Consider the following 15,858-nt stretch of genomic DNA (forward strand, 5'->3'; position numbering starts at 1 on the left):
AATCCGGCAGGGATGCAGATCCCAAATTTCCCCAATTTCTCCCCAAATCCGGCAGGGATGCAGATCCCAAATTTCCCCCATTTCTCCCAAATCCGGCAGGGCTGCAGATCCCAAATTTCCTCCATTTCTCCCCAAATCTGGCAGGGATGCAGATCCCAAATTTCCCTGATTTCTCCCCAAATCTGGCAGGGCTGCAGATCCCAAATTTCCCAGATTTCTCCCCAAATCTGGCAGGGATGCAGATCCCAAATTTCCCCCATTTCTCCCCAAATCTGGCAGGGATGCAGATCCCAAATTTCCCTAATTCTCCCCAAATCTGGCAGGGATGCAGATCCCAAATTTCCCCATTTCTCCCCAAATCCGGCAGGGCTGCAGATCCCAAATTCCCCGGATTTCTCCCCAAATCTGGCAGGGATGCAGATCCCAAATTTCCCCAATTTCTCCCCAAATCCGGCAGGGATGCAGATCCCAAATTTCCCCCATTTCTCCCCAAATCCGGCAGGGATGCAGATCCCAAATTTCCCGATTTCTCCCCAAAACCAGCAGGGATGCAGATCCCAAATTTCCTGGATTTGTCCCCAAATCCGGCAGGGATGCAGATCCCAAATTTCCCCCCAAATCTGGCAGGGATGCAGATCCCAAATTTCCCTGATTTCTCCCAAATCCGGCAGGGATGCAGATCCCAAATTTCCCCCATTTCTCCCCAAATCCGGCAGGGATGCAGATCCCAAATTTCCCCATTTCTCCCCAAATCTGGCAGGGATGCAGATCCCAAATTTCCCCCCAAATCCAGCAGGGATGCAGATCCCAAATTTCCCTGATTTCTCCCCAAATCTGGCAGGGATGCAGATCCCAAATTTCCCCCATTTCTCCCCAAATCTGGCAGGGATGCAGATCCCAAATTCCCCGGATTTCTCCCCAAATCTGGCAGGGATGCAGATCCCAAATTTCCCCCATTTCTCCCCAAATCTGGCAGGGATGCAGATCCCAAATTTCCCTGATTTCTCCCCAAATCTGGCAGGGATGCAGATCCCAAATTTCCCCCATTTCTCCCCAAATCCGGCAGGGATGCAGATCCCAAATTTCCCTGATTTCTCCCCAAATCTGGCAGGGATGCAGATCCCAAATTCCCCGGATTTCTCCCCAAATCTGGCAGGGATGCAGGTCCCAAATTTCCCCCATTTCTCCCCAAATCCGGCAGGGATGCAGATCCCAAATTTCCCCCATTTCTCCCCAAATCCGGCAGGGATGCAGATCCCAAATTTCTCCCCAAATCTGGCAGGGCTGCAGATCCCAAATTTCCCAATTTCTCCCCAAATCTGGCAGGGATGCAGATCCCAAATTTCCCTGATTTCTCCCCAAATCTGGCAGGGATGCAGATCCCAAATTTCCCTGATTCTCCCCAAATCCGGCAGGGCTGCAGATCCCAAATTTCCCTGATTCTCCCCAAATCTGGCAGGGATGCAGATCCCAAATTTCCCTGATTCTCCCCAAATCTGGCAGGGATGCAGATCCCAAATTTCCCTGATTTCTCCCCAAATCTGGCAGGGATGCAGATCCCAAATTTCCCTGATTTCTCCCCAAATCTGGCAGGGCTGCAGATCCCAAATTTCCCTGATTTCTCCCCAAATCCGGCAGGGCTGCAGATCCCAAATTCCCCGGATTTCTCCCCAAATCTGGCAGGGATGCAGATCCCAAATTTCCCCCATTTCTCCCCAAATCCGGCAGGGATGCAGATCCCAAATTTCCCGATTTCTCCCCAAAACCAGCAGGGATGCAGATCCCAAATTTCCTGGATTTGTCCCCAAATCTGGCAGGGATGCAGATCCCAAATTTCCTGGATTTGTCCCCAAATCCGGCAGGGATGCAGATCCCAAATTTCCCCCCAAATCTGGCAGGGATGCAGATCCCAAATTTCCCTGATTTCTCCCAAATCCGGCAGGGATGCAGATCCCAAATTTCCCCATTTCTCCCCAAATCTGGCAGGGATGCAGGTCCCAAATTTCCCTGATTTCTCCCACATCCGGCAGGGATGCAGATCCCAAATTTCCCCAATTTCTCCCCAAATCCGGCAGGGATGCAGATCCCAAATTTCCCCCCAAATCCGGCAGGGATGCAGATCCCAAATTTCCCCAATTTCTCCCCAAATCCGGCAGGGATGCAGATCCCAAATTTCCCCGATTTCTCCCCAAATCTGGCAGGGATGCAGATCCCAAATTTCCCCATTTCTCCCCAAATCCGGCAGGGATGCAGATCCCAAATTTCCCTGATTTCTCCCCAAATCTGGCAGGGATGCAGATCCCAAATTTCCCTGATTCTCCCCAAATCTAGCAGAACTGCAGATCCCAAATTTCCCCCCAAATCTGGCAGGGCTGCAGATCCCAAATTTTTCCCCAAATCTGGCAGGGATGCAGATCCCAAATTTCCCCCATTTCTCCCCAAATCTGGCAGGGCTGCAGATCCCAAATTTCCCAGATTTCTCCCCAAATCTGGCAGGGATGCAGATCCCAAATTTCCCCCATTTCTCCCCAAATCTGGCAGGGATGCAGATCCCAAATTTCCCCCATTTCTCCCCAAATCCGGCAGGGATGCAGATCCCAAATTTCCCTGATTTCTCCCCAAATCTGGCAGGGCTGCAGATCCCAAATTTCCCAGATTTCTCCCCAAATCCGGCAGGGATGCAGATCCCAAATTTCCCTAATTCTCCCCAAATCTGGCAGGGATGCAGATCCCAAATTTCCCCATTTCTCCCCAAATCCGGCAGGGCTGCAGATCCCAAATTCCCCGGATTTCTCCCCAAATCTGGCAGGGATGCAGATCCCAAATTTCCCCAATTTCTCCCCAAATCCGGCAGGGATGCAGATCCCAAATTTCCCCCATTTCTCCCCAAATCCGGCAGGGATGCAGATCCCAAATTTCCCGATTTCTCCCCAAATCTGGCAGGGATGCAGATCCCAAATTTCCTGGATTTGTCCCCAAATCTGGCAGGGATGCAGATCCCAAATTTCCCCCCAAATCCGGCAGGGATGCAGATCCCAAATTTCCCGGATTTCTCCCCAAATCCGGCAGGGATGCAGATCCCAAATTTCCCTGATTCTCCCCAAATCCGGCAGGGATGCAGATCCCAAATTTCCCTGATTTCTCCCCAAATCCAGCAGGGATGCAGATCCCAAATTTCCCTGATTTCTCCCCAAATCTGGCAGGGATGCAGATCCCAAATTTCCCCCATTTCTCCCCAAATCTGGCAGGGATGCAGATCCCAAATTTCCCTGATTTCTCCCCAAATCTGGCAGGGATTCAGATCCCAAATTTCCCTGATTTCTCCCAAATCCCTCAGGGCTGCAGATCCCAAATTCCCCGGATTTCTCCCCAAATCTCTCCTCCCTCATCAGGAGTCAGCTCCGTGCTGCCGGTGACTCACTGAGCCCATCACCCCTCATGACTCACGGGTCAGGTGAGAGGAGCAGCAAAAATTCTCATTTACATCCCCATTTTTTCCATTTTTTTCCCCTTTTTTTGGACATTTTTTTCCTTACACTTTCTCCCGCTCTCATTGTCCTCAAAGCTGCCGCAATCAACTCCACGCTTGACTGGAGCAGCTCCCAGCAAAAAAAAAAAAAATAAATAAAGAAATAAATTAATTTCTCATCTTTTCTCCAGGGGGAGGGAAAAATATCCAGCCTGAAGAGATTGGGAAATTGTTAATAATTATAAAAAAAAAGGGAGATTATCTAGTGGAGCACCCAGAAATTCGGGAGCGATGCTGAAACGTCTCAGTGCTCTCACAAAAACACAAAAAATAAAGATTTTCCCCTCTGGCTCTGCAATTCTTCACCCACTCCTCAGCCTGCCTATTTCTCAAACCCCTCGAGCATAAATTTCTGTCTGAATGGTGTAAAAAAATCGTTTTTTCCCCTCAAAACGGAGCTGCTGGAGAAATAGTGAAAGCAGGGGATTTATTTAGCTGTGAAAAACCTGAAGTTTCCCCGTTAATCTTGGTAAAAAAACGAGGAGTTCGCGTGTTTATCTGCAAGAAAATCAGAATTTTAGGGGGTTTTGGGCGATAATTTCTTGATGTGGTGAGGGACGGGATGCGGCTCCTTTTTTGTCACATTTTTATGGGATTTGTCGGAGCCTCGGAGGGACGACGGAGGTGAAGCATCACGAGGAGAAAATGGAAAATTACCTCGGCAGGAGGGAGCAGATGGACGAGCCCGAGGGTCGGGCTTGGCAGAGCAGGGAAAAAAAATCAGAATTTTTTGGGTGAAAAAAGGGGAAATTTGGGGGTTTCTGGGGCGGCGGGGGGGAATTTAAGTCCTTTGTGACACAAACCACGCTGGGATTCTGGGATGCACTCCAGGGTGAAGATCATTTACAACCAAAAGGAATTTCTGGACAAAATTTAAATTAAAATAATGATTTTCTCATTAAATAAAAATCTCCAGAATCCAGGGATTGACCAGGGATGGGATTTGGGAGTTGGTGGCACCAAAAAGTTCTCGGCCAACAGCACCGACCTGGCTGAAGCTCCTTTTCTATGTGAAACAATTTCTATATAAAATCTGTGAAAAATCTAAATTTCTGCATGAAATCTAAATTAATTAATGATTTTCCCATTAAATAAAAATCTCCAGAATTCAGGGATTGACCAGGATGGGATTTGGGAGTTGGTGGCACCAAAAAGTTCTCGGCCAACAGCACCGACATGGCTGAAGCTCCTTCCCCATGTGAAACAATTTCTATATAAAATCTCTGTGAAAAATCTAAATTTCTGTAAAAATCTAAATTTAAATAATGATTTTCCCAATAAATAAAAATCTCCAGAATCCAGGGATTGAGCAGGATGGGATTTGGGAGCTGGTGGCACCGAAAGTTCTCAGCCAACAGCACCGACCTGGCTGAAGCTCCTTCCCCATATGAAACAATTTCTATATAAAATCTCTGTGAAAAATCTAAATTTTTGTACAAAACTTAAAATTAATTAATGATTTTCCCATTAAATAAATCCTCCAGAATCCAGGGATTGACCAGGATGGGATTTGGGAGCTGGTGGCACCAAAAGTTCTCGGCCAACAGCACCGACCTGGCTGAACGCCCTTCCCCACGTGAAACAATTTCTATTTAAAATCTCTGTGAAAAATCTAAATTTCTGTAAAAATCTAAATTAATTAATGATTTTCCCAATAAATAAAAACCTCCAGAATCCAGGGATTGACCAGGATGGGATTTGGGAATTGGTGGCACCGAAAGTTCTCAGCCAACAGCACCAACCTGGCTGAACGCCCTTCCCCATATGAAACAATTTCTGTACAAAATCTGTGAAAAATCTAAATTTCTGTAAAAATCTAAATTAATTAATGATTTTCTTATTAAATAAAAATCTCCAGAATCCAGGGATTGACCAGGAATGGGATTTGGGAGTTGGTGGCACCAAAAGTTCTCGGCCAACAGCACCGACCTGGCTGAACGCCCTTCCCCACGTGAAGCAATTTCTATATAAAATCTCTGTGAAAAATCTAAATTTTTGTACAAAAATTAAAATTAATTAATGATTTTCCCATTAAATAAATCCTCCAGAATCCAGGGATTGACCAGGATGGGATTTGGGAATTGGTGGCACCAAAAAGTTCTCGGCCAACAGCACCGACCTGGCTGAAGCTCCTTTTCTATGTGAAACAATTTCTATATAAAATCTGTGAAAAATCTAAATTTCTGCATGAAATCTAAATTAATTAATGATTTTCCCATTAAATAAAAATCTCCAGAATCCAGGGATTGACCAGGATGGGATTTGGGAGTTGGTGGCACCAAGAAGGTCTCAGCAAACAGCACCGACCTGGCTGAAGCTCCTTTTCTATGTGAAACAATTTCTGTACAAAATCTCTGTGAAAAATCTAAATTTCTGTAAAATTCTAAAATTAATTAATGATTTTCCCAATAAATAAATCCACCAGAATCCAGGGATTGACCAGGATGGGATTTGGGAGCTGGTGGCACCAAAAGTTCTCAGCCAACAGCACCGACCTGGCTGAACGTCCTTCCCCACATGAAACAATTTCTATTTAAAATCTGTGAAAAATCTAAATTTCTGTACAAAAATTAAAATTAATTAATGATTTTCTCATTAAATAAATCCTCCAGAATCCAGGGATTGACCAGGGAGATTTGGGAGTTGGTGTCACCAAAAGTTCTCGGCCAACAGCACCGACCTGGCTGAACGTCCTTCCCCACGTGAAGCAATTTCTGTACAAAATCTGTGAAAAATCTAAATTTCTGTAAAATTCTAAATTAATTAATGATTTTCTCATTAAATAAATCCACCAGAATCCAGGGATTGACCAGGATGGGATTTGGGAGTTGGTGGCCAACAGCACCGACCTGGCTGAAGCTCCTTCCCCACATAAAATTTAAATTTTTATATTTATTTTTTTTCTGCAGGTGTTTTAGCTGATTTTATTGGGTTTTAAATCATTTTAGAAGTGTTTAGGATGAGTTTTGTGTGGAAAATGTGAAGTTTTGGCTGCTGTAAATGTGGATTTTGGCCTTTCAATTCCCTGGTGGGAAGATTTCCATTGTTTTCTGCAGGGGAAGGTCGGGGAGATTGGAAATTATTGTGGGGACGGTAAAAGCACTGGAGACGAGGGAGGCAGCAAATAAAATAAATAAAATAAATAAAATAAAGTAAATAAAATAAAGTAAATAAAATAAATAAAGTAAAATAAAATACTATAAAATAAAATAAAATAAAATAAAATAAAGTAAATAAAATAAATAAAGTAAAATAAATTAAATACAGTAAAATTAAATAAAGTGAAATCAAATAAAATAAAGTAAAAGAACATAAAGTAAAATAAATACAATTAAATAAAATTAAAATAAAATAAAATATCAAATAAAATAAAGTATAAAATAAAATAAAATGTAAAATTAAAGTACAGTAAAATAAAATACAATAAAATATAATAAATAAAATAAAAAAATATATAATTAAATTAAAATACCGAAAAATAAAATAAAATATAAAATAAAATATAAAATAAAATAAATAAAATAAAATACAATAAAATACAATAAAATAAAATAAAATAAAATATAAAATAAAATACAATAAAATACAATAAAAATACAATAAAGTAAAATAAAATTAAATTAAATTAAATTAAATTAAAACACAATAAAAACAGTAAAATAAAATATAAAATAAAGTAAAATAAAATAAAGTAACATAAATAAAATTAAAATACAATAAAATACAATAAAATATAAAATAAAATAAAAATGAAAATAAAAATAAAAATAAAAGTAGAAACAAGAATAAAGAGAAAATGAAAATAAAAATAAAAATAAAAATAGAAACAAGAATAAAGAGAAAAATAAAAATAAAAATAAAAATAAAAACAAGAATGAAGAGAAAAATAAAAATAAAAATAAAAATAAAAATAGAAACAAGAATGAAGAGAAAAATAAAAATAAAAATACCAATAAGAATAAAATAAAAATAAAAATAAAAACAAGAATAAAAATAAAAATAAAGATAACAATAAGAATAAAATAAAAATAAAATTAAAATTAAAAATAAAAATAAAAATAAAAACAAGAATAAAGAGAAAAATAAAAATAAAAATAGAAACAAGAATAAAGAGAAAAATAAAAATCAAAATCAAAATAAGAACAAGAATAAAAATAAAAATACCAATAAGAATAAAATAAAAATAAAAATAAAAATAAAAATAAAAATAAAAATAAAAATAAAAATAAAAATAAAAATAAAAATAAAAATAAGAATAAAATTAAAATTAAAAATAAAGAAGGAAAGGGTTTGGTGCCCTCCAGAGGAAAAAGGGAGATACAAAGGATTGGATGGAAAATCCCTTTTACCTGAAATTATCATTATAAAATCACTTTTATTGGGGATTATAATTATAAAATCACTTTTACTGGGGATTATAATTATAAAATCAATTCTGCTGGAAATGATAATTATAAAATCACTTTTATTGGGGATTATGGAACTAAAATAATTTATTGCAGATTATGGTTCTAAAATAATTCCTGATGGAAATGATGATTATTAAATCACTTTTACTGGAGATTATGGTTCCAAAAATCCCTTTTTTTGGGGTATTCCTGTCCTAAAATCCCATTTTTGGGCCATTCCAGCCCTAAAATCCCTTTTTTGGCTATTCCAGCCCTAAAATCCCCTTTTTTGGCTATTCCAGCCCTAAAATCCCATTTTTTGGTCATTCCATCCTAAAATCCCATTTTTTGGGTATTCCAGCCCTAAAATCCCATTTTTTGGCCATTCCATCCTAAAATCCCATTTTTTGGTAATTCCAGATCAAAAATCCCATTTTTTGGGCCATTCCAGCCCTAAAATCCCATTTTTTGGTCATTCCAGCCCTAAAATCCCATTTTTTTCACCATTCCAGCTCTAAAATCCCATTTTTTTGGGTATTCCAGCCCTAAAATCCCATTTTTTGGGTATTCCAACCCTAAAATCCCATTTTTTGGCCATTCCAGCTCTAAAATCCCATTTTTTTCACCATTCCAGCTCTAAAATCCCATTTTTTGGGCCATTCCAGCCCTAAAATCCCATTTTTTGGCCATTCCAGCCCTAAAATCCCATTTTTTTCACCATTCCAGCTCTAAAATCCCATTTTTTGGGCCATTCCAGCCCTAAAATCCCATTTTTTTGGGGTATTCCAGCCCTAAAATCCCATTTTTTGGTCATTCCAGCCCTAAAATCCCATTTTTTTGGGTATTCCAGCCCTAAAATCCCATTTTTTGGGTATTCCAACCCTAAAATCCCATTTTTTGGGTCATTCCAGCCCTAAAATCCCATTTTTTGGCCATTCCACCCCTAAAATCCCATTTTTTGACCATTCCAGCCCTAAAATCCCATTTTTTGGGCTATTCCAGCCCTAAAATCCCATTTTTTGGCCGTTCCAGCCCTAAAATCGCATTTTTTTGGCCGTTCCAGCTCTAAAATCCCCTTTTTTGGCTGTTCCAGCCCTAAAATCCCATTTTTGGCCATTCCAGCCCTAAAATCCCATTTTTTGGCCATTCCAGCCCTAAAATCCCATTTTTTGGGCCATTCCAGCCCTAAAATCCCATTTTTTGGGTATTCCAGACCTAAAATCCCATTTTTTTCACCATTCCAGCCCTAAAATCCCATTTTTTGGGCCATTCCAGCCCTAAAATCCCCTTTTTTGGGTATTCCAGCCCTAAAATCCCATTTTTTGGTCATTCGAGCTCTAAAATCCCATTTTTTGGCCATTCCAGCCCTAAAATCCCATTTTTTGGGCCATTCCAGCCCTAAAATCCCATTTTTTGGTTATTCCAGCCCTAAAATCCCATTTTTTGGCCGTTCCAGCCCTAAAATCCCATTTTTTGGGTATTCCAACCCTAAAATCCCATTTTTTTGGGGTATTCCAGCCCTAAAATCCCATTTTTTGGCTGTTCCAGCTCTAAAATCCCATTTTTTGGGGTATTCCAGCCCTAAAATCCCATTTTTTGGTCGTTCCAGCCCTAAAATCCCATTTTTTGGCTGTTCCACCCCTAAAATCCCATTTTTTGGGCCATTCCAGCCCTAAAATCCCGTTTTTTTTGGGTATTCCAGCCCTAAAATCCCATTTTTTGGGTATTCCAACCCTAAAATCCCATTTTTTTGGGGTATTCCAGCCCTAAAATCCCATTTTTTGGCCGTTCCAGCCCTAAAATCCCATTTTTTGGCCGTTCCAGCCCTAAAATCCCATTTTTTTTGGTATTCCAGCCCTAAAATCCCATTTTTTGGGTATTCCAGCCCAAAAATCCCATTTTTTGTCCCAAATTTCCCGAGCCCCCCAAGGCCGGCGCCGACCCCAAACCCCCCAAAGGTTCTCGCGCCCCCAACGACCCCAAAACGCCAAATTTCATTTTTTTTGGGGTTTTTCTGCAATAATAATAAAGAAGAAAGAAATAAAGAAAATATAAATAAAAGAATCAAGAATAAACGAATAAAGAAATAAATCAAGAATAAATAAACCCGGAACGCCAAAACCACCGGAAAAATCCCAAAATTCCCTTTTCCCGCTTTTCCGGCGCGCGACTCAAACCCCAGCGAGGAACCCAAAATCCGCCAAAATTCGCCAAAATCAGCCAAAATTCGCCAAAATCTGCCACAATTCACCAAAATTCGCCAAAATCCGCCAAAATTCACCAAAATTCGCCAAAATTCGCCAAAATTCGCCAAAATCCGCCAAAATTCGCCAAAATCCGCCAAAATCCGCCAAAAATCGGGATTTTCCGGGTCAGCCGGAGGGAACGGGAATAACGGGAATAACGGGAATGGGAATAACGGGAATGGGAATAACGGGAATAATGGGAATGGGAATAACGGGAATAATGGGAACGGGAATAACGGGAATAACTGGAATGGGAATGGGAATAACGGGAATGGGAACAGGAACAGGAACAGGAATGGAAATGGGAACGGGAATGGAAATAACGGGGATAACGGGAATGGAACGGGAATAACGGGAATAATGGGAATGGGAACCGGAATGGGAACCGGAATGGGGAATGGGAACAGAAACGGGAATAATGGGAACAACGGGAACAGCGGGAACGGGAACACCGGGAATAACGGAAACGGGAATAATGGGAACACCGGGAACAGTGGGAATGGGAACACTGGGAATAATGGAAACGGGAATATTGGGAATACTGGGAACAGCGGGAACGGGAACACCGGGAATAACGGGAACGGGAATACCGGGAACAGCGGGAACGGGAATAACGGGAATAATGGAAACGGGAATACCGGGAACACTGGGAACACCGGGAACAATGGGAACGGGAATAACGGGAACACCAGGAACGGGAATACCGGGAACACTGAGAATGGGAACACCGGGAACAGCGGGAACAGGAACAGCGGGAACGGGAACAGCGGGATGAATGGGAACAGCGGGATGAACGGAACAGTGGGAACGGGAACCCCGGGATGAGCGGGATCCCCGGGATGAGCGGGATCCCCGGGATGAACGGGATCCCCGGGATGCGCGGGATTCCCGGGATGACCGGGAACACCGGGAACCCCGGGAGCGGCGCGTGTCCCACCTGAGGGCGTCGCGGGCGCTGGCAGAGCTGTGGCCGCTGAGCGCGTCGAGCAGGCCGCGGATGAAGGAGTCCCGGTAGGGAACCCCGGGAATAATGGGAACCCCGGGATCCCCGGGAACACCGGGATCCCCGGGAACACCGGGAATGGTGTGTGTCCCACCTGAGGGCGTCGCGGGCGCTGTGGGAGCGGTGGCCGCTGAGCGCGTCGAGCAGGCCGCGGATGAAGGAGTCGCGGTAGGGCTCGGGCAGCGCCAGGAAGGTGCCGCCCATCACCACCAGCTCCACCTTGTCCACGCTGTGGCCCAGCTGCCGCAGCTGGACGGACGGACGGACGGACGGACGGGAAAAAAAGGAATGTTGGGGGTTAGTCACAAAAATTTCAATGTTATTTTCATTTTTTTTGGGTGGTTTTTGGGGTTATTCCCAAAAAATTCCCATTATTTTGATTTTTTTTTGGTGATTTTTAGGGTTATTTGCAAAATTTCCCCATTATTTTTAATTATTTAGGTGAATTTTGGAGTTATTCCCAAAATTTCACCATTATTTTTAAGTTTTTTGGGTGTGTTTTGGGGTTATTCCCAAAAATTTCAACGTTATTTTGAATTTTTTGGGGAGATTTTTGGGGTTATTCCCAAAAATTTCCCCGTTATTTTGAATTTTTTGGGGTGAATTTTGGGGTTATTCCCAAAAATTTCAACATTATTTTAATTTTTTTGGGTGATTTTTGGGGTTATTCCCAAAAAATTCAACATTATTTTAATTTTTTTTAGGTGGTTTTTGGGGTCAGCCACAAGATTTCCCCATTATTTTAATTTTTTTTAGGTGATTTTTGGGGTTATTCCCAAAAATTCCCCATTATTTTTAATTATTTGGGTGAATTTTGGGGTTATTCCCAAAATTTCAATGTTATTTTAATTTTTTTTAGGTGGTTTTTGGGGTCAGCCACAAGATTTCCCCATTATTTTTCATTTTTTTGGGTGGTTTTTGGGGTCAGCCACAAGATTTCCCCATTATTTTGAATTTTTTGGGGTGATTCTTGGGGTTATTCCCAAAATTTCCCCATTATTCTTAAGGTTTTTAGGTGAATTTTGGGGTTATTCCCAAAATTTCCCCATTATTTTTCATTTCTTTGGGTGATTTTTGGGGTTATTCCCAAAATTTCGCCATTATTTTAATTTTTTTTAGGTGTGTTTGCAAAATTTCCCCATTATTTTTAATTATTTAGGTGTGTTTTAGGGTTATTCCCAAAATTTCAACGTTATTTTGAATTTTTTGGGGTGAATTTTGGGGTTATTCCCAAAAATTTCAACGTTATTTTAATTTTTTTTAGGTGGTTTTTGGGGTCAGCCACAAGATTTCCCCATTATTTTAATTTTTTTGGGTGATTTTTGGGGTTATTCCCAAAATTTCCCCATTATGTTAATTTTTTTTGGTGTGTTTTGGGGTTATTCCCAAAAATTTCAACATTATTTTAATTTTTTTAGGGTTATTCCCAAAATTTCCCATTATTTTAATTTTTTTTTAGGTGATTTTTGGGGTTATTCCCGAAATTTCCCCATTATTTTTCATTTTTTTTAGGTGCGTTTTGGGGTTATTCCCAAAAATTTCCCCATTATTTTTAATTATTTTGGTGGTTTTGGGGGTTATTCCCAAAATTTCCCCATTATTTTGAATTTTTTTTGGTGATTTTTGGGGTTATTCCCAAAATTTCCCCATTATTTTTCATTTTTTTTAGGTGATTTTTGGGGTTATTCCCACATTTTTCCCATTATTTTAATTTTTTTTTTGGTGATTTTTGGGGTTATTCCCAAAAATTCCCCATTATTTTTAATTATTTAGGTGAATTTTGGAGTTATTCCCAAAATTTCACCATTATTTTTAAGTTTTTTGGGTGTGTTTTGGGGTTATTCCCAAAATTTCCCCATTATTTTAATTTTTTTTGGTGTGTTTTGGGGTTATTCCCAAAAATTTCAACATTATTTTAATTTTTTTTTGGTGGTTTTTAGGGTTACTCCCAAAGTTTCACCATTATTTTTAATTTTTTTAGGTGGTTTTTGGGGTTATTCCCAAAAATTTCAACATTATTTTGAATTTTTTTGGGGTGATTTTTGGGGTTATTCCCAAATATTTCAACATTATTTTAATTTTTCTGGGTGATTTTTGGGGTCAGCCACAAGATTTCCCCATTATTTTATTTTTTTTTTGTTGATTTTTGGGGTTATTCCCAAAATTTCCCCATTATTTTAATTTTTTTTGGTGTGTTTTGGGGTTATTCCCAAAAATTTCAACATTATTTTAATTTTTTTTTTTAGGTGAATTTTGGGGTTATTCCCAAAAATTTCAACATTATTTTGAATTTTTTTGGGTGATTTTTGGGGTTATTCCCAAAATTTCAACATTATTTTAATTTTTTTTTGGTGGTTTTTGGGGTTATTCCCAAAATTTCCCCATTATTTTGAATTTTTTGGGGTGATTCTTGGGGTTATTCCCAAAATTTCCCCATTATTCTTAAGGTTTTTAGGTGAATTTTGGGGTTATTCCCAAAATTTCCCCATTACTTTTCATTTTTTTGGGTGATTTTTGGGGTTATTCCCAAAATTTCCCCATTATTTTAATTTTTTTTAGGTGTGTTTGCAAAATTTCCCCATTATTTTTAATTATTTAGGTGTGTTTTGGGGTTATTCCCAAAAATTTCAACATTATTTTAATTTTTTTTAGGGTTATTCCCAAAATTCCCCATTATTTTTAATTTTTTTAGGTGGGTTTTGGGGTTATTCCCAAAAATTCCCCATATTTTTTAATTATTTTTAGGGTTATTCCCAAAAATTCCCCATTATTTTTAAATTTTTTGGGTGATTTTGGGGTTATTACCAAAAATTTCAACATTAATTTTTTTTAAGTCCGTTTTGGAGTTATTCCCAAAATTTCCCCATTATTTTGAATTTTTTTGGGTGATTTTTGGGGTTATTCCCAAAAATTTCAACATTATTTTAATTTTTTTAGGTGATTTTTGGGGTCAGCCACAAAATTTCCCCATTATTTTTAATTATTTAGGTGAATTTTGGAGTTATTCCCAAAATTTCCCCATTATTTTTCATTTTTTTGGCTGATTTTTGGGGTCAGCCACAAGATTTCCCCATTATTTTTAAGTTTTTTAGGTGAATTTTGGGGTTATTCCCAAAATTTCCCAATTATTTTACTTTTTTTTAGGTGCTTTTTGGGGTTATTCCCAAAAGTTCACCATTATTTTCAATTTTTTTTTAGGGTTATTCCCAAAAAATTCCCCATTATTTTTAACTTTTTTAGGTGGGTTTTGGGGTTACTCCAAAAATTCACCATTATTTTCAATTTTTTTTAGGGTTATTCCCAAAATTCCCCATTATTTTTAATTATTTAGGTGCATTTTGGGATTATTCCCAAAAATTCCACGATTTTTAATTTTTTTTAGGGTTATTCCCAAAATTTCCCCATTATTTAAAATTTTTTTAGGTGCTTTTTTGGGTTATTCCCAAAAAATTTCCCATTATTTTAATTTTTTTTAGGTGCTTTTTGGGGTTATTCTCAAAATTTCCCCATTATTTTTAATTTTTTTTAGGAGCATTTTGGGGTTATTCCCAAATATTTCAACATCATTTTAAATTTTTTTTAGGTGATTTTTGATTTTTTTCCGTGGCTTTTCAGGGAGGAAATTTTTTTTTGGTCATAATTTTGTTAAAAAAAACTTTATTTTTTTTTTTACGTAAGAGTGGAAAGATTTCCCAAAAAATCAGAATTATTCCAAATCAAGTTAAAAAGGCAAAAATAAAAATTATTTTAATTTCTTTTAATCTATGTAGAAAAAAACTCCTCAAAACGATAAAAAAAAATTGAATTTCCTTTAATTCATTTAGAAAAAACTCCTCAAAAAAAACCTCAAAAAAAATTGAATTTCTTTTAATCCGTGTAGAAAAAAAGTTCTCAAAAAGATAAAAAACATTATTTTAATATTATTTTAATTTCTTTTAATCTACATAGAAAAAATTCCTCAAAAAAGACAAAAATAAATTGAATTTCCTTTAATTCATGTAGAAAAAACCCCAAATAAACTCAAAAAAAATTTGATTTTAATTTAATTTGTGTAGGAAAAAACGCCTCAAAAAGGCAAAAAAAAAAATTTTAATATTATTTTAATTTCTTTTAATCTACATAGAAACAATTCCTCAAAAAGACAAAAATAAATTGAATTTCCTTTAATTCATGTAGAAAAAAACTCAAAAAAATTTTGAATTTAATTTGTGTAGGAAAAAACTCCTCAAAAAGACAAAAAAAATTTGAATTCAATTTAATTTTTGTAGAAAGACTCAAAAAAAAAAATCCGAATTTAATTTAATTTACGTAGAAAAAAAACTCCTCAAAAAGACAAAAAAAAATCTGAATTCAATTTAATTTTTGTAGAAAGACTCAAAAAAAAATCTGAATTTAATTTAATTTTTGTAGAAAAGACTCAAAAAAAGAATCTGAATTCAATTTAATTTTTGTAGAAAAGACTCAAAAAAAAAATCTGAATTTAATTTAATTTGCGTAGGAAAAAAACTCCTCAAAAAGACAAAAAAAATCTGAATTTAATTTAATTTTTGTAGAAAAGACTCAAAAAAAAATCTGAATTTAATTTAATTTGCGTAGGAAAACTCCTCAAAAAGACAAAAAAAAATTGAATTCAATTTAATTTTTGTAAAAAGACTCAAAAAAAAAATCCGAATTTAATTTAATTTGCGTAGG

At 37.8% G+C, this 15,858-nt stretch overlaps 1 protein-coding gene across 5 annotated transcripts in view; it reads right to left on the reverse strand.

Annotated features, from left to right (window-relative positions):
* The window catches only part of ELP3 (elongator acetyltransferase complex subunit 3), a 111,167-nt gene that overhangs the window by 68,882 nt on the left and 26,427 nt on the right, over nucleotides 1-15,858 (reverse strand). For all 5 annotated transcript variants that reach the window (XM_085574329.1, XM_085574326.1, XM_085574325.1 and 2 more), the window contains one exon: nucleotides 11,261-11,415. In XM_085574329.1, coding sequence (XP_085430455.1) covers nucleotides 11,261-11,415 — 155 coding nt within the window. The remainder of the gene's footprint in view (nucleotides 1-11,260; nucleotides 11,416-15,858) is intronic.

Source organism: Lonchura striata, chromosome 3 (genome assembly GCF_050655825.1).
Source record: "Lonchura striata isolate lonStrDom1 chromosome 3, ASM5065582v1, whole genome shotgun sequence".
Lineage (NCBI taxonomy): Eukaryota > Metazoa > Chordata > Aves > Passeriformes > Estrildidae > Lonchura > Lonchura striata.